The 19,557-nt window shown below is 39.6% G+C and overlaps 1 protein-coding gene across 2 annotated transcripts in view; it reads right to left on the minus strand.

The window, feature by feature from the left end:
* The window catches only part of ADK (adenosine kinase), a 124,574-nt gene that overhangs the window by 35,253 nt on the left and 69,764 nt on the right, over positions 1 to 19,557 (minus strand). For both annotated transcript variants that reach the window (XM_039339647.1, XM_039339648.1), the window contains exon 7: positions 6,890 to 7,060. In XM_039339647.1, the coding sequence (XP_039195581.1) occupies positions 6,890 to 7,060 (171 nt within the window). The remainder of the gene's footprint in view (positions 1 to 6,889; positions 7,061 to 19,557) is intronic.

A 19,557-nucleotide genomic window follows, 5' to 3' on the forward strand; every position in this document is an offset into this window, starting at 1 on the left:
ATTTCATTTCTTCCTCTAGAAATCCTGCCACTAAATTGTTAGCTGAAAAAGCTTTTTTAAAAAATATAATTAGCTTCATTTAATAAAATATTTAACACGGAGTGCTGGAGTCCCATCAACACCGATGCTCTATTCCGAATGAGTAAAGCATTCCAGCACTCCAGGGATTCAAAATAATTGCTAACATACAGAAAACAGTTCAAATATTTCTAAGTTCTCTCATATTTTGGGGGAAGGAAAGTATATTAAATTATGACACAATTTATATTTTCTTCCTGACTTGGCCAATGATGTTAGATCTTAGAAAGAGAAAATGAGATGCCTCCATTTCGTAACATACCAAAGAGACAACAAGACATTTTTATGTTTGCCAGTTGAACCCCTTTGCCAAGAGACAAGCCAAATACAGCTGTGCCTTGAGTATAAATAAAAGATAATGCAGAATATGGACAAACCCAGAAGCCTTAAAAATAAATATCTCCCTTGGCAGTGCTGAGGAAACCATCCACAAAACTTTTGGCTTTCACAGACAAAGGAATCAGCCGGACCCAGTCCCCGTGACTCTCCGTCTCAAAAAGAATATTATTTATTTGTAATAAAATGGAAAATAGTATATACTGACAAGAAGAAAGGTAGAGTATAAACTTTAAAAACTGCTAAATGCTACTGGAGCCATGAAAAATACTAGGATCAACACTTTTTTTCATTCCAGAGAAATACATTTTATTATTTGTTATCTACCCCTTTCTGTTAGCCTGGATTACGGACATCCAGATGTCAATGTAAGAACTATAAATTATAAATCCAAGCGCATCAAATAAATAATTTTTGGCTCAAATTTTTAACGTCAGTATAGTTTCTGCTGGAACTTCAAAAAGATCAATTGTCACAGCTGGGATATACGGTGGCTGGGATAGTCATATAACTCAGCTGTTCTGAAATCTCATGATTGATGGAATTAATTAAACGGTTAAACCCATTACAAAAACTGCATTTTCCCCTCTAAACTGGACAATCTGAACTGCCTCTCTAGCATCTAAAGGTTACTATCAACCTCAAATGTCCCTAGCAATAGGGATCTTTTTAAAAAGGAAATTTTTGGTGTTTAAATAATACATCTGAATAAAATAAGAATTATTTAATAAGAATTAAAAATAAAATAGCGCAATGCTAACAATTAAAAGTAATTAAGAATTTTAAAAGCAAGAAAACTTTATAACGAATAATAAAATTAGAATTAACATTCACTGGATTGAAGAGGATTCATTTCAAAAGAACTTTATTACCGTTTCCTTTCATTGTTTCTCCTTTCCTTTTATAGTACATTTAATTTTTGATGGATGGCAATCTATGTGTTTTAGACAGCTTTCCATCAATCATGGAAGCATATGGTTGCAATAAGATCGTTTTCAAATTTATAATGTAGAATTACATCCTGAATGCACGCTGTAATCTGATTCCAGAATGGAATCTTTCATTACAAATAAAGAGAACAAACATGAAATGTCAATAGGAACATCAATCTATCGTAACTGTCGTTAAAAGCAGTAAAAACACAGATAGAAAATATTGACTGTATATTACATTAAGGCCTATTATTTCTCTTCACATTTAGACTCTTTAATATTTTCTCTCAACATACCAATGAGGCTCCAGCATACCTGCCCAGCTATAACATTGACTAGAGCCTTCGTGTAGGTTAGGGGTGCAGAAACTCTGCCTCCCTGACCCTCCCCACGGTGGGGGTAACCTGCCAGATTAAGTAGCTGCTTTTTATCCAGGGAATTTATTCCAAACAAATTTGTAGGATCTTGTGAAGGTACTGTGAAAAATGAATCTTCTACTACAGGGGTCCCCAAACCCCCGGTCTGTGGACCAGTACCGGGCCGCATCATGCCAGCAACCGGTCCACATAAACCAGGATGCAGGCAGCACACAAAACCACGCCCCCTCCGGTCCACGAAAAAACCTCCCTCCATGAAACCGGTCCCTGGTGCCCAAAAGGTTGGGGACCTCTGTTCTACTATGCATAGGTGTAAGAATATATCCGGTTAAAATATTAAATACCACAGCTACTGCTTCTTAAATGGCACAATATAACCCCTTTTTAGATAGGGCAGTGGTGGTGAACCTACGGCAAGGGTGCCAGAGGTGGCACACAGAGCCCTCTCTGTGGGCACGCGCGCCGTCGCCCCAGTCCTAGGCCTTCAGCTGGGTTTTATAAAACCTTTTCACTTTAGGCCTCCGCCGCCGGGTGCAAAAAAAAAGGTTCAATCAATCAGTCAATTTCAACTTCTCGCAGGAAAAAAAAAAGATCTTGCAAAGTTGGAATTGATTGATTGAACTTTTTAGTCCCACCCAGTCTGCCGTTACCACCGCAGCCATGCCCAGCCAATGGGCCACACCCACCCGGCACTCCACGATGCATAAGTGGGTTTTGGGTTGCAGTTTGGGCACTCGGTCTCTAAAAGGTTTGCCATCACTGAGATAGGGGAACTAAGGAGGTAGACCATGACTCTATGAAATGGCTTAATTTGTATAGCTCGAATCCATGAATTCTCAGATATGGATACATTCCGTCCTATCCAGTTCTGTCTCTTATTAAACAAGAACTATTTCCTGAAAAAGTTATTTATGGACCCCACACAAGGTCAGTTATTGATGTATCCATCCTACATGGGGTAGAGATAAAAGACATTTATAAAATGGTAGGTCACTAGCCAATCCCCAGATAGTATAAGAACAGCTGGGGAACCCCCTGCAGCCGTCAATAGAAGGTAAATTTGCCAAGGGCTCATACAGTAACTGGACAGAGAACAAATGGTCAATCTTTTGTGTTAGACCGTAAGGATCCAACAGGCAGGATGCAAGATATTCACCCTCACTGGATTACAATTCCAGATTTCCAACTGTGTGGCTTCATGGGATGTAACATGTTAAAACAACAAACTAATGTTTGAAGGGAACTTCAATTTATGGTCCCCCTTAACATCGCAAATGTATTTCATATTGATCCAGCCGAGAACTCTTGTGATATAACAGCCTGTGGCTACAGAATTCTACAAGTATGGCTAATTTCTGAAGTAGAAATCACTGGGAGAAATCACCCAGAGTGACATTATGGTTGGTTAAAGGTTCCTGCCCTCCCCCCGTGTCTATCTCTTGGAGAGGCCCATAATCCACCATGATCAGAAAGGCAATTTTTGTGGTATCTCAGAGACGGTGGAGAAATGGCAGTCACGTGGATCAACACATTAATGGAGGACTCTGAATATTCGGCTCCTCTCATGAAATCTCTCCCCAACGGAAACCCTCCAATAACCACTGTTTCTACATTGTAATGGACTCAAATCTCCAATGGAAGATGAGAAAAATTTACTTAAAAAACTAAAATATGTAACTTCCTCTCTTATATTTGTGATTTTTTGTGTGAAATGCACTGTTGCACTAAGCTCCGCAAGATATCGTAAGAAAGGGTTCCCCTGCTATGATTATAGAGGATTTTCTATCATTATCCTTTTGGGAGACTTATGAAGTGGTTGCTCTACACCCAGAGAAATGCTTATTGTATTCATTATACACCATTGTAAAACAGTTATGTTCATTCTGAAATAACTGTTTTACTGAAGGAAGAAGAATATCAAAACAAAGGTAACTCAAAAATACACACTGATTTCCATTGCTCTGCCAATTACTATCCTTAGAAAAACTATCCAAATGCTAGAAATACCTTCAGATTTCTGTTTGGATAAGAAGGAAATGCTGATCGGCTCCATATCATATTTCCAATTAATGTTGAAGGAGTCTTTCCAATTACATGATCTAGCTTTACAACCATTTTACAAATTGGCTTAGGTACAAAGATAACGTAAATCCTGCCAGTAGGTTTTATTTATACACTCTGGAAGGCCAAAATGAAGTATTTTCAGAGTATATGGAAGATGTTGGCTCTGCAATCCTCAGCAGAAAAGGAAGTCAGAGGCCCCGTTCCCCATTATTTCAAATACTTCACTATTTCCAAGAAAAATAAGTTGTAAACGGCTGAGGCAAAAGTTCCAAATTTCTGTCTCTAGGAAAAACACCCTCACTAATTAACTAATGTTGTATTCCCAACCAAAGGCAGAATGCTGTTGCACATTCTTTATCGCTTGTATTTAGAGCAGATTTAAATGCCTTGATAATTATGCGAATTATTAAGAGTGGTAGTGATATAGAGCAGGTGTTAAGAGTATTCTGCTTCTGTTCTCACATTGTTTTCCTTGAGTTTTGACTTTTTTTTTAGAGAATTCAAATGTCTCCCCTAACTTATGGTGCACATTCTGTGGCATCTAACATTTTGAATACTGAAATCATTTTGGAAATTGGTCAATATTTAAACTGGGGCCCTTCCTTCCTTCCTCCCTCTAGCACTGTTGATGGACTCTGAGTGGTTTATAATCCTGCTGTATGTAAACAGGATTAAAACGAACAAGGAATGATGTAAATGTAGAGTGTAGAGAAGAGCAACAAAGATGATCAGAGGACTGGAGGCTAAAACATATAAGGAACGGCTTCTGGAATTGGGTATGTCTAGAGAAGGACGAGGGGTGACATGATAGCAGTGCTCCAATATCTCAGGGGCTGCCCCAAAGAAGAGGGGGTCAAACTATTCTCCAAAGCACCTGAAGGGAGGACAAGAAGCAACGGATGGAAACTCATCAAGAAGAGAAGCAACCTGCAACTAAGGAGAAATTTCCTGACAGTGAGAACAATTAACCAAAGGAACAACGTGCCTCCAGAAGTTGTGAATGCTCCAACACTGGAAGTCTTTAAGAAGAGATTGGGCAACCATTTGTCTGAAATGGTATAGGGTTTCCTGCCTGAGCAGGGGGTTGGACTAGAAGATCTTAAGGGTTCCTTCCAACTTTATTATTCTATTCTATTCTGTTCTGTTCTATTCTTTTAAAATATGGCTGGCTGAGGAATTCTGAGAATTGAAGTCCACAAGTCTTAAAGTTGCCAAGGTTGAAGACGCCTGATTTAGTGAGTTTCCAATAAGAGGATTTTTACCAATGGGGGCTTCAGACCAGAGCTATATTTTAAAAGCATTTTATCCCATTAAAGCTGAGCTTTGCAGCTTGCTGAAGACAAGGCGGGAAGAAGGAGAGTGAGGCTGGAAGATCTGTTCAGCAGTGAAGCTGCCCACGTTGTCCCCACATCTGAATACTGTCCTGGTGCCACAGCGGGCAACCGCAAAGGCTGGTCCACCACGCAGGCAGCCTCGGAAGAACTATACGGCAAGGGTTATAAAGCACCAGCTACGATAGGAAGAGGTGAGGAAGAAACTCAAGGTTATCCTGCCTTGACTGTCTCTGATATAAAAAGGAAGGGGAAACACTTTCCAAGCTTCTGTTATTACATTTGTGGTGCTTTATTTCTTGAAAGGCAGACAACTATGCAAACTGGCTCATCTGCTGAAGCTCATCCTTTTTTCTGTTCCCAGTTACCGGTAGTAGCATTGTACTCGCCCGGCCTTTGGGTCCCATTCAGAGTCTTAGACAATATAAAGAGCTGTGATAAAGTAGCAGAACTTAAATTATGCAACAAACATTTACTTATTTAAGGTGAGCAGTTCTGGGATGAATTAAGCAGGGACTTGTGACCAAGCACTTATCATCAGGAGATAATTGACCTTATTTGAGCGTTAAATGTCCTGAGGCAAAGCTGAGTGTGCTTAAATCCTGGCAAGTTAATTATCCAGTGATTACAGTAAACTTAAAAGGTATTACAGCTAAGAATCATTTGTACAACGATGCTATTAGAAAACTAAATTCAGTGATAATTAAAAGAAATGACAATAATATAAAGTTCTCCAGTCACGGATTGTTACCTAATGACTGTAGGACGGCAAGAACCGGTTAGAAGCACGAATTGCTTCTACCAACAGCATCGCCTGCTAAAGATACTTGTGTGAAGCCAAGTTAATAAATACCCATGAGGTAAGGAGAAACATTCATCTAATTTGCAAACATACAAACTCGGTTTATTTTATTCGTATCCCACCTTTGCTGTTTCCACAAATAACTCATGGTTTGTCATAGTTCACAGTTGCAATGAATCATCAATATATTAACCCAAAATGTTAAAATTTTAATAATAACACCCATGGGTTTCTAAAGAGATTTCCAGAAACAGTTATTCTGTCTGTCTGTCTGCCAACTTTATTATTTTTACAAATAACCCAAGGCGGTAAACATACCTAGCACACCTTCCTCCACCCCCTATTTTTCCCACAACAACAGCCTTGTGAGGTGGGATGGGTTGAGAAGGCTGGTGAGTGGCTCAGAGTCAGCCTGCTGAATTTCATGGCTGAGGCCGGAGGTGAACTCGCCGTCTTCCGCTTTCTACCCTGGTGCCTTAATTTCTAGCTATTTTTTTTATTATTATTATTGTTGTGCAGCTTTGGCTATTTGAAAGGAAAACGCAGCTCCATAAAACTAGCTTCCCCATACCACTTCTGGTTTGTAGGCCGCACAAGTGGGTGCACAACAAACAACCGAGAGCTTGGTTCCTGCTCCCAAAATTCCTCTGTGTGCTACCCTCAAGTTGAAATACAAAATAAAGAAGAGATTATTACACAAATTGTGTGCTGTGATCCATGGGGTTGCGAAAAGTCAGGCAGGACTTAGAGACTGAACAACAGCAACTATTTAAGGACTGATGACTAATACGGCTCCATTATGGTCGTAATCTCAAGGACCACCTGTAGCTGGCAGCAAAAGGCCCATTTTCTTTCTCTCTCTCTGCTGACACCTAGTGGTTGCCCAGACTCTGCAGCCCAGATCTGCCACCCTCATCACTTTACATGCCAGCACAGTATTAAAACAAGGAAACGTCCAGAAGCTCTCACCGTTTCATTCCCAAACAGGATGTCAACGTAAGGCATGACCTCCATCAGTTGTTCCTTGTAGAACTGACTAATGAATGGTGCAGAAAGATTTAGACTGAAGATCTTGTTGTTTGCAGAAGCTTGAGTTGCGACTTTCATTATGGATTCCGGGGACACGGTCAGAAAGAAACCCTGCAAAGAAACACAGAATAAATTGCTATGCACAGAGGGTTTCGGAAAGATGGCCACTATTAAGTGGAAAAAGAAATCCACATGAAAATAGACAGCAGAAACATGACACACAATTAACAGTAAGTGAAGGAAGAACTCAAAAATACCCAATATCCTGAAAATGAGAAAACAAAAAACAGGCAAGCTGTTGTAGCTGTGATTATTACAAATGTTTAAGCATTTCGCAAGCGTATTAGCATTTCGATTACCAATGGCTGAAGAGGAAACAAGCAAACAAAGATTTGTCAATAAAAAAATTGGGTGGAAAACTATTTTCCAGTTTGTCAAAACCACCACTTAGGCGGCACCCTTAGGAATTGGACAGCACAAACCTATATTTAAAAGAGAAAGAATCAGCAATCCAAAGAGAACATCTCTGAATTTCTATTCTATAAGTCAAACAAACCATTACAGTACAGTAAGCAGTTAGCCTATTATCACCTTTTCGTTCCCAGACGATATAAAATATTACATTACTTTTCTATTTTGAGGTGTTCAGATTGGTCTCAAATAGTGTAAGTGGTGGTAGTTGGTAGGAATGTTCAACATGTGATCTATTTACCTGATGTGGATTTAAAATTCCGAATTCTTCTTTATTGGCCAAGTGTGGTTGGACACACACAAGGAATTTGTCTCTGGTGCAAAAGCTCTCAGTGTACGTACAGTACAAGCAACAAGTGATAATCATAATCATAAAATACAATCATCATAAATCCAACACTTTCTGTATGAGAATTACAATATTTATCTATAGATAGAAGATTAAGATGGACCTAAAGTTAAAAACAGTTGTCTGATCAATATCTTGGGAAGTTGGACTTACATTTATTTAATGTGATTGTTTGAATCATATGCCATTTTCACATTATCTTGAACTATATATAGAATAATGGCATAAACTATGTAATAAACAATTGTGTTATTTTCTAGTATTAAAGTAAAAGTAAAAATCTATAGCTTATATTACAAAAAACTGCATTAAACATGTTGGACCATAAATCCAATGCATTTAATGAAGTTTACATCCAGATAAATGTTCGTAAGATCACAGCCAAAAAGACGTTCTGGGAGTTAATGGAAAGAAGAGTTAACAAATAAAGAATCTCTCTCTGTGTATGTGTATGTGTGTTTGTGTGTGTCTGTATACACACTGTACAGGATTGGATGGGTTCCTCTGTTCTTTTAATAAAAGTTCAACAATCCATTCTGAATCATTTTCATATGATATAATTATGATTACTATGAGTTTTGAATGTGTGTTTCTATCTTTTAATACAAGTTTCTTTTTTATATTTGTTGGGCTTTTTAAAGTATGCACTAAAGAACGCTGTAACTATGGCCAACTTCAGTGACTATATAATTATAGACTTTTATGTGATACATACTAATTATATTTTAACAGCATGTTTTTCACTTTTTTTTAAAAAAAAACTATGTCTGTTGCTTTGATTTAATTATTGAGCATATACGTGCAAAAGCATGTGCTACGTTGAGATTTTTGAAATGAATGCTGCATTAGGAAACATAAAAACATTAGAAGTTATGAATAATGCTCACAACATTTATTATTCCTGAAATCTGCATGGGCTAAGGCTGAATGTGCCAAATGTTTCTCTTTCAAAATGTGCTACTAAATATATAATAAGCTTGTTTTCCATATCTACAAAGTGCTATAACACCTCTCTACCACAAGATAGTAACTGTAATGGGAAATAAATGAGAACTGAATGAAGTGTTTAAATAATTTATATGAGTACTGAAATAAATGAACACTTCTCAGTTTTTTTTCTTAGCTCTATTTAGAAATCTGAAAAAATGTGATCAGTTTCCTCTTTTGTGAGAGGAAATAAAAAGACCAGGGAAATGACATATAAGTAGTGATCGTTACTTACAATGTCAGGGCAGCATGGACAAATAATTACTGATGATTAATGGTAAATAACATTTATTCTAAGGGTTAAGAAAAGGTGGTTCCCCTGTTGACATACAGCCCTAAGCTTTAGTATCACAGAGAAGTCAAGGGAAGATCCTATTTCCACTGATTCCCCCTTGGGAGGTGTATAAGAGGTGTATAACTTATTTGGTACTAGTATTTCTTAATTAGTTATACAAATGGTTCTCAAGGATATTTGCCTCTTTTGGAAAAGTGAGGTATTCTAAAATATGACACCGTCTGTTTTTTCAAATCCTTCTGTTACACAACAGCATTAAGGCCAACTCTACCATCAATTTTGTGGCAACACTAAGTTTATTTGAATGAGATTTCCTGTTATTGACTTACAAAAGAGTTAAGCACTTATTTTCTGCAGTTATTTTGTTGTTACTTTTGTTCACACATTACTTCGGCAAATCATCTTTAGTGAATTACCTCAAGGAATTTTCAACACATCAGTGGCATCAGAATTGATCAACTGCTAAATCCGTTCAGTGAAAACAATTTTAAAAAGACAATTTGGTTGACTTTGGGAAATTTTACTGTCATCCTCTCCCCCACTTAGTTATCTTTATTGGTGTTTAAACTAAAATGAATTAGAACAGGAGCAGAAGGCAATTTGGAGCTGATTTTCCACAGGGATGCAGAATAACATAACTTTTTTGGCTTGAAACATCTATTGTTCCAAAAGAACTCTAATACTGCCCAATGCACAAAAAACATCAAAAATTAAACACTCAACTAATAACCTTAAAGGTTAATATTAAGGTCGATGATGGTTGGGAGACAATCGGATGAGGACAACAGGCCAAGCCAGTTGGTTGACCTTGGGCCGGTCAGCCTCTCTCAGCCCTAAGAAAGAGGCAATGGCAAGCCACTTCTGAAATCTTGTCAAGAAAATTGTAGGGACTTGTCCTGGGAGTTGTCAGCAGTCAACAATAACTCAGAGCACACCCACACCCACAAAAGATGGTCACATTACCCATAGGAGTGATGGGACAATCAACACGGGGTCTTGAAAAAGACGGTTCAAAGAAATGTGGGAAGGATTTTAAAGAGCGCAGAGGGGACTCAGCCAGTATTATTCATTTTTATGGCATGTTTGAACCCGTTTTTATCTGCCAATTCTCTGCTGAAATATTAGCTGACCGTTTAAGATTTTAACTTATTTAATCCAGAGTGTGCCTGTTTTCAAATCCGACTGGATTACGAGGGCCAAAAAAACAAAAGGAACTTTTCCCCAACGCTTTGAATAAAGCTTTTGGCATCCTGCAATTTGTATTGTTTATTTTAATGGAAACAGAGCTTCGTAAGTGGAAAATGACTAAGATTTCAGCTATTGTTTTATTTCAAGTGGGCAGTTTTCCCATTTTTGATGAAAGCTAAATTTCAAACAGCTTTTCTACTTAAGTAAAAAAGCTGAACTGTCAGGGTATATGCTTATATTTAGCCTGACATTTTCTTTTAAATTAGTGCCAACATGTGAAGAGGAGAGGACTACCTCAAGACTAGAACAGTTTCATTAATGCTGAAACAAACTCTTAATTGTTGCCAGGTTGATATTTATCACTACAACAGCTGCAAAGCAAGTCTACAAGATAAAGTAGTGAACATTAATAGCTTTACAGCTTACCTTAAGCATTTTAAAGATTATACTTTGAAAATTAACATCAATTTCTAATTATTAAATGTCAGGGCTGCTTCCCAGACAACAGCTTTATATAAATCCAAGACGTTTCTGCCTTGGAAATGGATCTTGGCCTCCGGGAGGAAAACATAGCAAACATTATTCATAAAAAGTAGGCCACAGCCTCACCAAACCCAACGTCTAAACTATGTTGGGAACTAAACTAATGGGCTCCTCAGAGCCTGGAAAACGGGATAATGATTTGCACGACATTGCAAGCACCAAACATCTGCACATTCTTCCTTTATCAGGAAAATATGTAGCCATCTCCTCAGGTACATCAACAGGTGGCTAGCCAGAGGATCAAGAAAGCTCCAACTTAGGAAAACTAGAGATATATTGGCTGCTAAAATAAACATCTTCAATGGCCAAAGGTTTCTGTACTCTAATTCCCCCTTTCCCTTCAATAAATCTCTTTAAAGAAGACTCTGAGGGTCTCACTCTGGGGAAGAAAGCCGGTAAGGATGTGGCAAGAGGGTCCCCAAAATAACGGCCCTCGGCCTGTCGCCTTGATGGCTAAAGCAGGGAAGGGCACAATCTGACACGGAGCTTGAGATACATCAGGGACTTGTTAGATGATCCCTCAGAGCGGTCCTCTTTTGTGGTAGAGAGATATCCTGCCGATAGCGGATTGCCCGATGTCTGGCTCAATATCCAACATATCAGATGTTACTATCAAGTTAGCATCATAGCAAATGCTCATGACTGCAAGAAAGACTGCCCGTCTTCTTGTCATGGTCTGGTCTCAAAAGCCTCCTTGGATGAGGAAGAGCACAACAGAGAATCTGTGTTACCAGAACCAGGGATGTCCCAAAGGTGCTTTTTCCTGGAGGCAGCCGGACTTCCTTGTTTTTCTTTGAAGACCTTTCCCTTCTCATCCAAGAAGCTTCTCCAGTCAGAGCTGAAGATGCTTCTTGGATGAGAAGCGAAACGTCTTCAAAGAAAAACAAGAAAGTCCGGCTGCCTCCTGAAAAAGCACCTTTGGGACAACCAGGACCTGGAGGACGGAGAGCCTCCACAGGCAGAATCAGTGACGATGCTGAGCCCACTGGTCCCGCTCTTTCAGACCAGGAGCCGCCTCCATCCTGCCCTCAAAAACACGGGCAACGGATGAGAACGCATCAGATAACAAAGAGGCTGAAGCAGGCTCCTCCATGCCAAAAGGACCCTATAGCTGAATAAAGGAACCCAAATCTAACCATGGCTAGTTGTGCCTGGGTGAGCTCCAAGGAGAGCAATCTGGCCTTGGAAAGATCCCTGGAACAATGCTGATCTGTGAACTCCTGGCTACCAAAGTGCCTTTGCTGGGTCTGACTCCGCTGGCTTTCATTTTCTCTCACTCCTTGTTTTTGCATATTTTGCCTGAGGAGTCTTTCTGCGTGCTATGAAACTTGGATTGAATTTAGTACTTCAAGATAAGCCTGACAGATTTATAATTTTAAGCCAGATAAGTGCTGTTTAGGAAGCCAGGTTGATTCCTAGCTGTTCTTTTCTTTTTAAAAAACAAAACCCTCGCAAGAAATAATGGTCAACCTCACTCCCCAGCGATTCCTGTAGACTTTCAGAAGGGATACAAACTGTTTTTTATAGCTCAGTATTGAGCAAAAGAGACAGACTACTCCCAAATTTCCTTGCTGCCTAATAGTCTTGCTGTCAATCAGTCTCACTGCTGGAACCGAAAGCCGCAGTCCAGATGTCAAGAACTGAAGCATATTCACATAGCAGGAAACCTTAGTTTCCTGTTAAGTCTGCTGGATTTTGTAATTTGAGCATGTTTCTGTGGATACACGAATTCCTCATATCAAACATTTTCATAGAACATAATCTATGAAAATGAGAACTGTGAAACCTTACTCAAAGCGTCTTCTCTCCAGGTAGGCAATCGTTTTTGATCCGAGGACCACACAGGTTTCCAGGTCAATGATGGTACACGCCCATGTGCTCAATCACATGCGTATGCACGTGCACCCCATCTTTCACCTTTAAAAATACTTTAAAGTGTTAAGAAGAAAGGGTAACAGCACGGGGGACCTTCACCTTGTCTTGAGGCTCAAACAGGGAATGCAGTTACTGTGTATCCTTGACCAAAGACCAGCACCCTCCTATTTGGGATGACCCCCTCTCTTCCACTCAAGAGGAGCAGGGGGGGAAGAAGTGGACACCCACTTAGCCACCCAAATCTTTCTCATTAACCCTCAATAGGGTGGCAGGTGTCACAACCAAGTCAACTTCACGTCCAGGATAGGAACAGTTAGAATAGTCAACACAGCTGATGGTGCTGAGGGTCCATACAAATCCTCCTGCTACAAACTATACATTTCTATTTTTCAATCAGAGAAGATAAATAGACGAGATAACACAATAATAACATAATCAAAATAAAAAACGCACCATAAATTGCAATACTGCTATACAGAAACTGGGAATCTAAATACTCAAAGCCACAAACCAACTCATTGTGCAAAACAACAGTCACAACAAGCCTGCCTCCAAGGTTTGATGGAGCCACCAAATCTTTACAGCTTTCCTGGAAAGAATCATTTCAACATCCTCCAATTCCGGTGAAGGAAGGCAGTGATTGAAAAGGGGAAAGAATTGCTATAATTCATGCAGATTTAAAACAAGAATACTTAGGAAATGCCATCTTCTAGCTAAGCTCACTATAAGTGTCACGTCTAATTATGTATTTTATCAAAGATGTCACATTCTTATGCTAAATTTCATACTGTCTGACACAGCCATTCTTCAATTTTTCTTGTTGTGAATAGTTATTACTTGCATGTAAGACAACAAGAGCATCCGTTTTACTTTTCATGCTTCTTGTTGAAGTGAAATCTGTTCATCTGTCCATTTACATCCACTATTTTAGCAGAAAGATTATTTTTACATTAGACTAAAAAACCTCCTTGAGAACTTAAAATTCCCTCATATAAGATGCTCTACTCTCATCAAGTAAGGATCTACAGGACTACAAAGACAACACAACAGGCATGGTTATCTGGTTCAAATAATTTAATCTGGGATACGGCCTGAATTTTCTTTCATGCAGAGAAAAGAGAACGAGTAAGAAAGTTTAGTAGTAGATACCACAAGTGAACAGTGATTTTTTTTCCCCTTGACATCTTCATAGGATTAATCATTTGGTCCAAGCATTTAGAAATAAATATGAGCTGAGCAAGACACTCGCACTTTCCACAGCTCTGGGTGCATTATCCAGAACACGATGTCTCTCATACACTTAACACTCGATAATGTAGAACATTTTGAAAATTGCTGCAAATTGGCAAATTATTTCTAAGAAATCATCCTGTTTTTGTAATCACCTTCTTCAAGTTCAGGAGATTTAAGTAACATTTAGCCAAACAACTTTGGAAATGCTTCTAAAATAGCTTTGTAGCTAAAAAGCTAATAGCCTGAGCCTGGGAGTTAGCGATACCTGTATGTATGTATGTATGTATGTATGTATGTATGTATGTATGTATGTATGTATGTCAGAGAAAGAATGGCTGGGTGAGGAATCTGGGTGCTGAGAGAGCCCAGGACAAAACTGGCCCTTTCTGAACCTGCAGCCTGGATACCTGAACCATAAACCCCTTTTTTCACCCTCACAAGCTCACAAGGGGTGTCGCTCCCGGTTGCAAAACAGCATGCCCAAGGCTTCAAAAGGTGACTCCTTAGGAGGAAAAAATACAAGAGAATCAGGTATTTTTCCAAAGCGCTCCAGAGAATTAATGAGTCCCAACTGAGTTTTGATGGAGCTCTGGGCTTCTGCATAATAAGCCTTGTCTAGAAGGCAATGAATTATTGAAAACATCTACTTGTTTTCCCTGGTTCCAGGTATAGTATTTAAACTGACCAACGCAGAGTGGTAAAAATGAGACTATTGTGTCCTGGTAATAGTTCATTAGACTGGTGTTGATGTAGGATAAATACACACTGCCTTTTTTTGCGGTCACATCACACCACTGATGTGGATAGCTCTATCTGGTCTTTATTCGGAGGTCTGGTAACTCCGTGGCAGGCAGGAAAGCGATTCTTCCCCCTCCCCCGCATTCCTTTGCTTGGCGGCTCTTCCCGGGCCTGGACCGGCAGCACCAAACTGCCGGGGGGGGGGCTCCCAAAGGACACCCTGAGCCTTTGGCAAAGCGGACCATGCCATCGCGATGAGAAAAGCCGGCAAGGGGGATCAGTCTAGAGCAGGCATCTCCAAATCTGGCAACTTTTAAGACTCGTGGACTTCAACTCCCAGAAGTCCCCTGCCAGCCATGTTGCCAAGTTTGGAGGTCCCTGGTCTAAAGACAGAATGCGGATTAAGTAGTTACGCTGGACAAATTACTTTTAGCTTTGTATCCCCTGCTTGTTCTGTTCAACGCCAGAGCTGGGCTGTAGCCCGGGCAAGGCTGGGGTGCTTCATGCTACCGAGGTAGCCTTCTTCCCCTCATCCATCCATCCATCCATCGGCCCCCTTTTCCTTCTTCCCTCAGTAACCATCCCCTACAACCAAAACTTTAAGGCAAATTTAAATCTCCCTTCAGATCCTTCCTCTTCTTCTCTTTCAACTCTTTAGTGGCAGTTAGCCACGACTGTTGATTTTAAATTTTTGGTTTTTATATTATTCGGAGCTTTTTAAATTTTGATCACGTATTTCAAACTGACATCTCACAGTTGATGTACATTAAATGGGATTTACATGGAGGCGCACAGGAAGGCCTGGTCTAATTCCAAACCAAATTGGACTGATGTGGAGATGGTTGAATTAATAGGGCGGCCCTCTTCCAGATTAATTTAACCCGAACCCTCTCAAACATTGTTTTGTGAAGCCAAATTAAGGATTTTGTACCAATCCTTTTCACTACCCAGAGGTGTTATTTAGGGAGTAGCTAGAGGAGACCGTTCGTATGTCTTTCCTTTGAGTTCCTGAAGAAAATAACAAAATATAAGTCTTTTAAAAATAAAATAATGATACAGGGACAAAGTAATTCTATATAAGGGGAATTTCAGGGAAGGGAGGGGAGTTGAAGAGACCACATCCACACCGCTTAGTTACTTATCCTAAAAAATATGGTATAATATAGACCAATAAAATGACCTAAAATTCAACTTCAGTGACACCAATCTATTAAAAATACTAAAAATTATGACAGTGTAGCAAACTTACAAATAAGCTTTGTCTTTGCACATATGCTTAACAAAATGAATGGAATTTGTTACAAAAATAGTAGTAATATTTGGAAATGGAGAACCGTTTTAGTGCAGAAAAGCAGAATTTTGCCTGGCCTGAAAAAATTGTTCAGTGACTTCATTGTTGGCTGTTTTTCCAGTCAGCATTTATATGAGGCAGGAGAGTATTATTAGGGCTTAGTAAAACATCACCTAATTCCTTTGCATGAAAAACGTCTTTGCTTGATGGATTATAACTCTCACCCAGCATCCACTAAAGCAAAAAAAAAAAAAAAGGTATATTTTTCATTCGCCAGATCTACAAGAGAACAATTGTTTTTCAATGCCTATAAAATGGTTGGGCGCCCGCTTGCCCTACTTGAAATAACAGATGCCCTTTGGGGACGGGAATGGCGTCCCGCAGCCTGAAGGAAGCTGGGGTTTCAAAGGTGATTTTCTCTCTAGCCCAGAGGGGAAATCAGATGTCTGGCTTTATCCCTAATGCTTCAATATGCCATACAAAGCAATACAAAGTTTCTAGTTCTATTAGTGTGCTGAGTAATAAATGAAAATCATAATAATAATATCAAATGATTTAAAAGAACTATTTGGCAACAAAAGCACAGAAAAAGATATTTCATATTAGAAATCAGAAATATCTCTAATTAGATTAGAAATAAAATCACCAAAAAAACACGTTAAGGAATGAAATGCTTGGGAGTCATTCTTAAAAACCAGGTTTTCCAGACCAGATTGGTGGACATTTTTGCAATTCAGGGAGCAGAGCTACACAACTAGCTAGATTTGACAAAGAAGAGGGAATATAAAAGTGTTGACAATTGCTGAGTCACTTCCTGGGCTCAATTCGCCATAAAGACCCGTCTGATTTAAGAAGGGGCCATTGGGTGCGAACGTGTACTCTTTAAATCCCCTTCTCAGTTTTAAATCCAGGTTACAGCAGGTAACCAGGGTTCGTTTCTGTTCCGAAGGGGAGCCCAGATATCCTGGTATCCATATGAGGTTGGTGAACCAAATTTACCAATTCACGCGAGGGGAAGGGTTGTTAAAGTGAAGTGGATTCAAGTGGTTCTAAAGGGTTGAAAGGGTAATTTTTCTGGTAATGAGCGCAGTATCTGGTTTCCCCCATTATGCTCAGTGAGAAGGGGAATATTCTTCATGGCTACAGAGAATCTCTATCTAAGGTAGTTCGGGTCAATCTCCAAAATGCCTTCTGCAACTCAAACATACATACACACAAGAATGGATGAATATTTCAGCAATTACTTATATTTTTGGCTTTTTTTTCCTTAATGGAAGCCCTAAGGGGTCATTGGAAGCAAACCCATCACTATCTCCTGATTCAAAAGGCAACGGAGAGGCGAGGGTGCCAGACAACTATCATCCGCCCCCACTTTTGTCTGCGCAGAGACACCCAATGGATCACAACTGGTCCCTGGGGATGGCACCAATGCATTGCTCAGCAAAGCAAGGTGGCGACAGAAAGAACCGGCTGAGGCAGGATGCCTTCTCTTGCGACCGGAGGAACATCTGAAAAGAATCTTCCAGCAGCCCCAGATGTCTATAAGGTACACTTAGAATTAAGGATTGTTGTTTTGAACTGAGAGACAACTGGATCGATTTGACACTGAGTGCCTGAGAGGTATCCATGGAATCTGAACTCACCTTTGAAAAAGGCCCATAAACAAAATGGCCAGTCCACCCCATCCCTTCCCAACGAAAGCATTCACAGCCATAAGGTAGAGAGAAAAAAGAAGACGGGAGGACCCAGATACGGTTCAGCCGCCATTCCTTCCTCTCTCTGGCTGAGGTCAAAGCCAGAAGAAGCTCTGCAGCGAAGTTACTCAGCCTCAAGGACTTTCCTAGGAGGACGACAACAAGCTGCCTGGGGAATCTCTGTGCACCTTGTTTTAGGACAATGACCTGCCAACGTCACTAAGAAGGCACACAGAAACACACCAGGGAGCCAAAATGAAGAGTGGGGGAGAGATTGTTTGAAACAAAGGAAGAAAAGTGACCCGTTTGTAATGGTATCAACAATGGGAATTGATTGAGATGGCAATTGTGGTGAAGAAAGTCAGTTCCAAATGATCCTTCTCAGTCTGAGGTTCAGGTTTTACTAAGACTTGACACAGATTCTTAATATTTGGGTCCAAATCCTTTATTATTTGTAAGCTGCTTCACAAGGCTGCCTTCCTGTGACAGAAATATGCTGAATGACTAAAACAAACGTTAAACTCACTTGAAATATATGTTAAGCTTCATTCACTTTACCTGTGCTGTGTTTTGCAAGTTGAAGCCATGATCTAAAGGTTAAAGGGTGATTATACAGTAAGGAAATATAAATACATTTTAAATTACCCTTACATTATACTCAGAGAACATTCCGAAATCTTTTCTAATCTTTAGGCTGTGGTGTTTAAAACATGCATGTTAAGGTGACAGCTTACAAAGCCAGCAAGAATCTCAAGATTTAAAACAGACAGAGGCTTTTTAAACTGAGGCCCTTCGGCTGCTCCAGCTAATCTGTGCAATAACTCAACCACCGATCTTCCCTATTGCTAACAGATACCATATGCAACTTTTCATAAAAGCTGTTTGCATCATCGAAGTATCTGTATCAGTCAAACCCTGTTATTTATTGCTCAATGGCTCATTTAATTGAAATTATCAACTATCTAAAAAAGGGCATGAAAGCTATGCTGCATCTCTATACCCAGACTGTAACTGAAGAAAAACCTCCATAAAATGCCCTATTTTTTTAATCCATAGGTTGGTTCCCACCCCACCCTCCATTTTGTATCAGCACACATGGATTATAAATAGCCTTTGGATGTTTTTCTCTCTCTAAAGAGTCACTTAATTGGCGAGATGGGCGAGATATAAACTTAATTAATAAATAAGTTAAGGGGAAGAATTTAGGCAGACTTTATCATCTGATTCATAACACTGCTCAGTTTCGATCATGTATGGATATCTTCCCATAGGTTTCATACATCACCTTTCAGAAAATGAACTGATTTTGGGAAGAGGCAAGGCCAAGGTTAAGGAACCATCAGTGTTCTTACATTTTCCAGTGGGGGTTATAAATCACAAAGTGACTGAAGTAAAAGGAAATTTATCTCTTAGATGAAATATTCCGTTTTTGGGATGGAGCTTCCAACCGGCCAGTTCTGGTTGCCGTCCTGGTTTATTTTTTTGACCTCCTCATAGATGCCACTGGCCACAATATATACCAGGGGTCTTCAAACTTGGCCCTTTTATGACTTGTGGACTTCAACTCCCAGAATTCCTCAGCCAGCGTGCCTGGCCAAGTCCACAAATCATGAAAGGGCCAAGTTTGAAGACCCTTGGTATATACCTACAAATTAACTGAAACATTACTTGTATACTGATACAAAAATATTTTTAGTCTCAGTGAATTTCCTCTTGCTATATCTAATGACCAAGTTTTATGGCAGTCAGAGTTCAGTTAACATACACTCAATGCAGCAAGCATTATGTCTCGGCATAAAGTCTGCCAATCTGACACAAATGTCCCCAAACAGCATTTATCCTTTAAGACAGGGTTTTCATCAACAAACTGCTTCCTTACACTAATAGATCCCGAGAGGAGCCATCCTTATATCCTCCTTTTTTGCCTGAAACAGTAAGGTTTTA

The sequence above is a fragment of the Crotalus tigris genome, unplaced genomic scaffold (assembly GCF_016545835.1).
Source record: "Crotalus tigris isolate CLP2741 ecotype Arizona unplaced genomic scaffold, ASM1654583v1 scf7180000017736.1026742, whole genome shotgun sequence".
Lineage (NCBI taxonomy): Eukaryota > Metazoa > Chordata > Lepidosauria > Squamata > Viperidae > Crotalus > Crotalus tigris.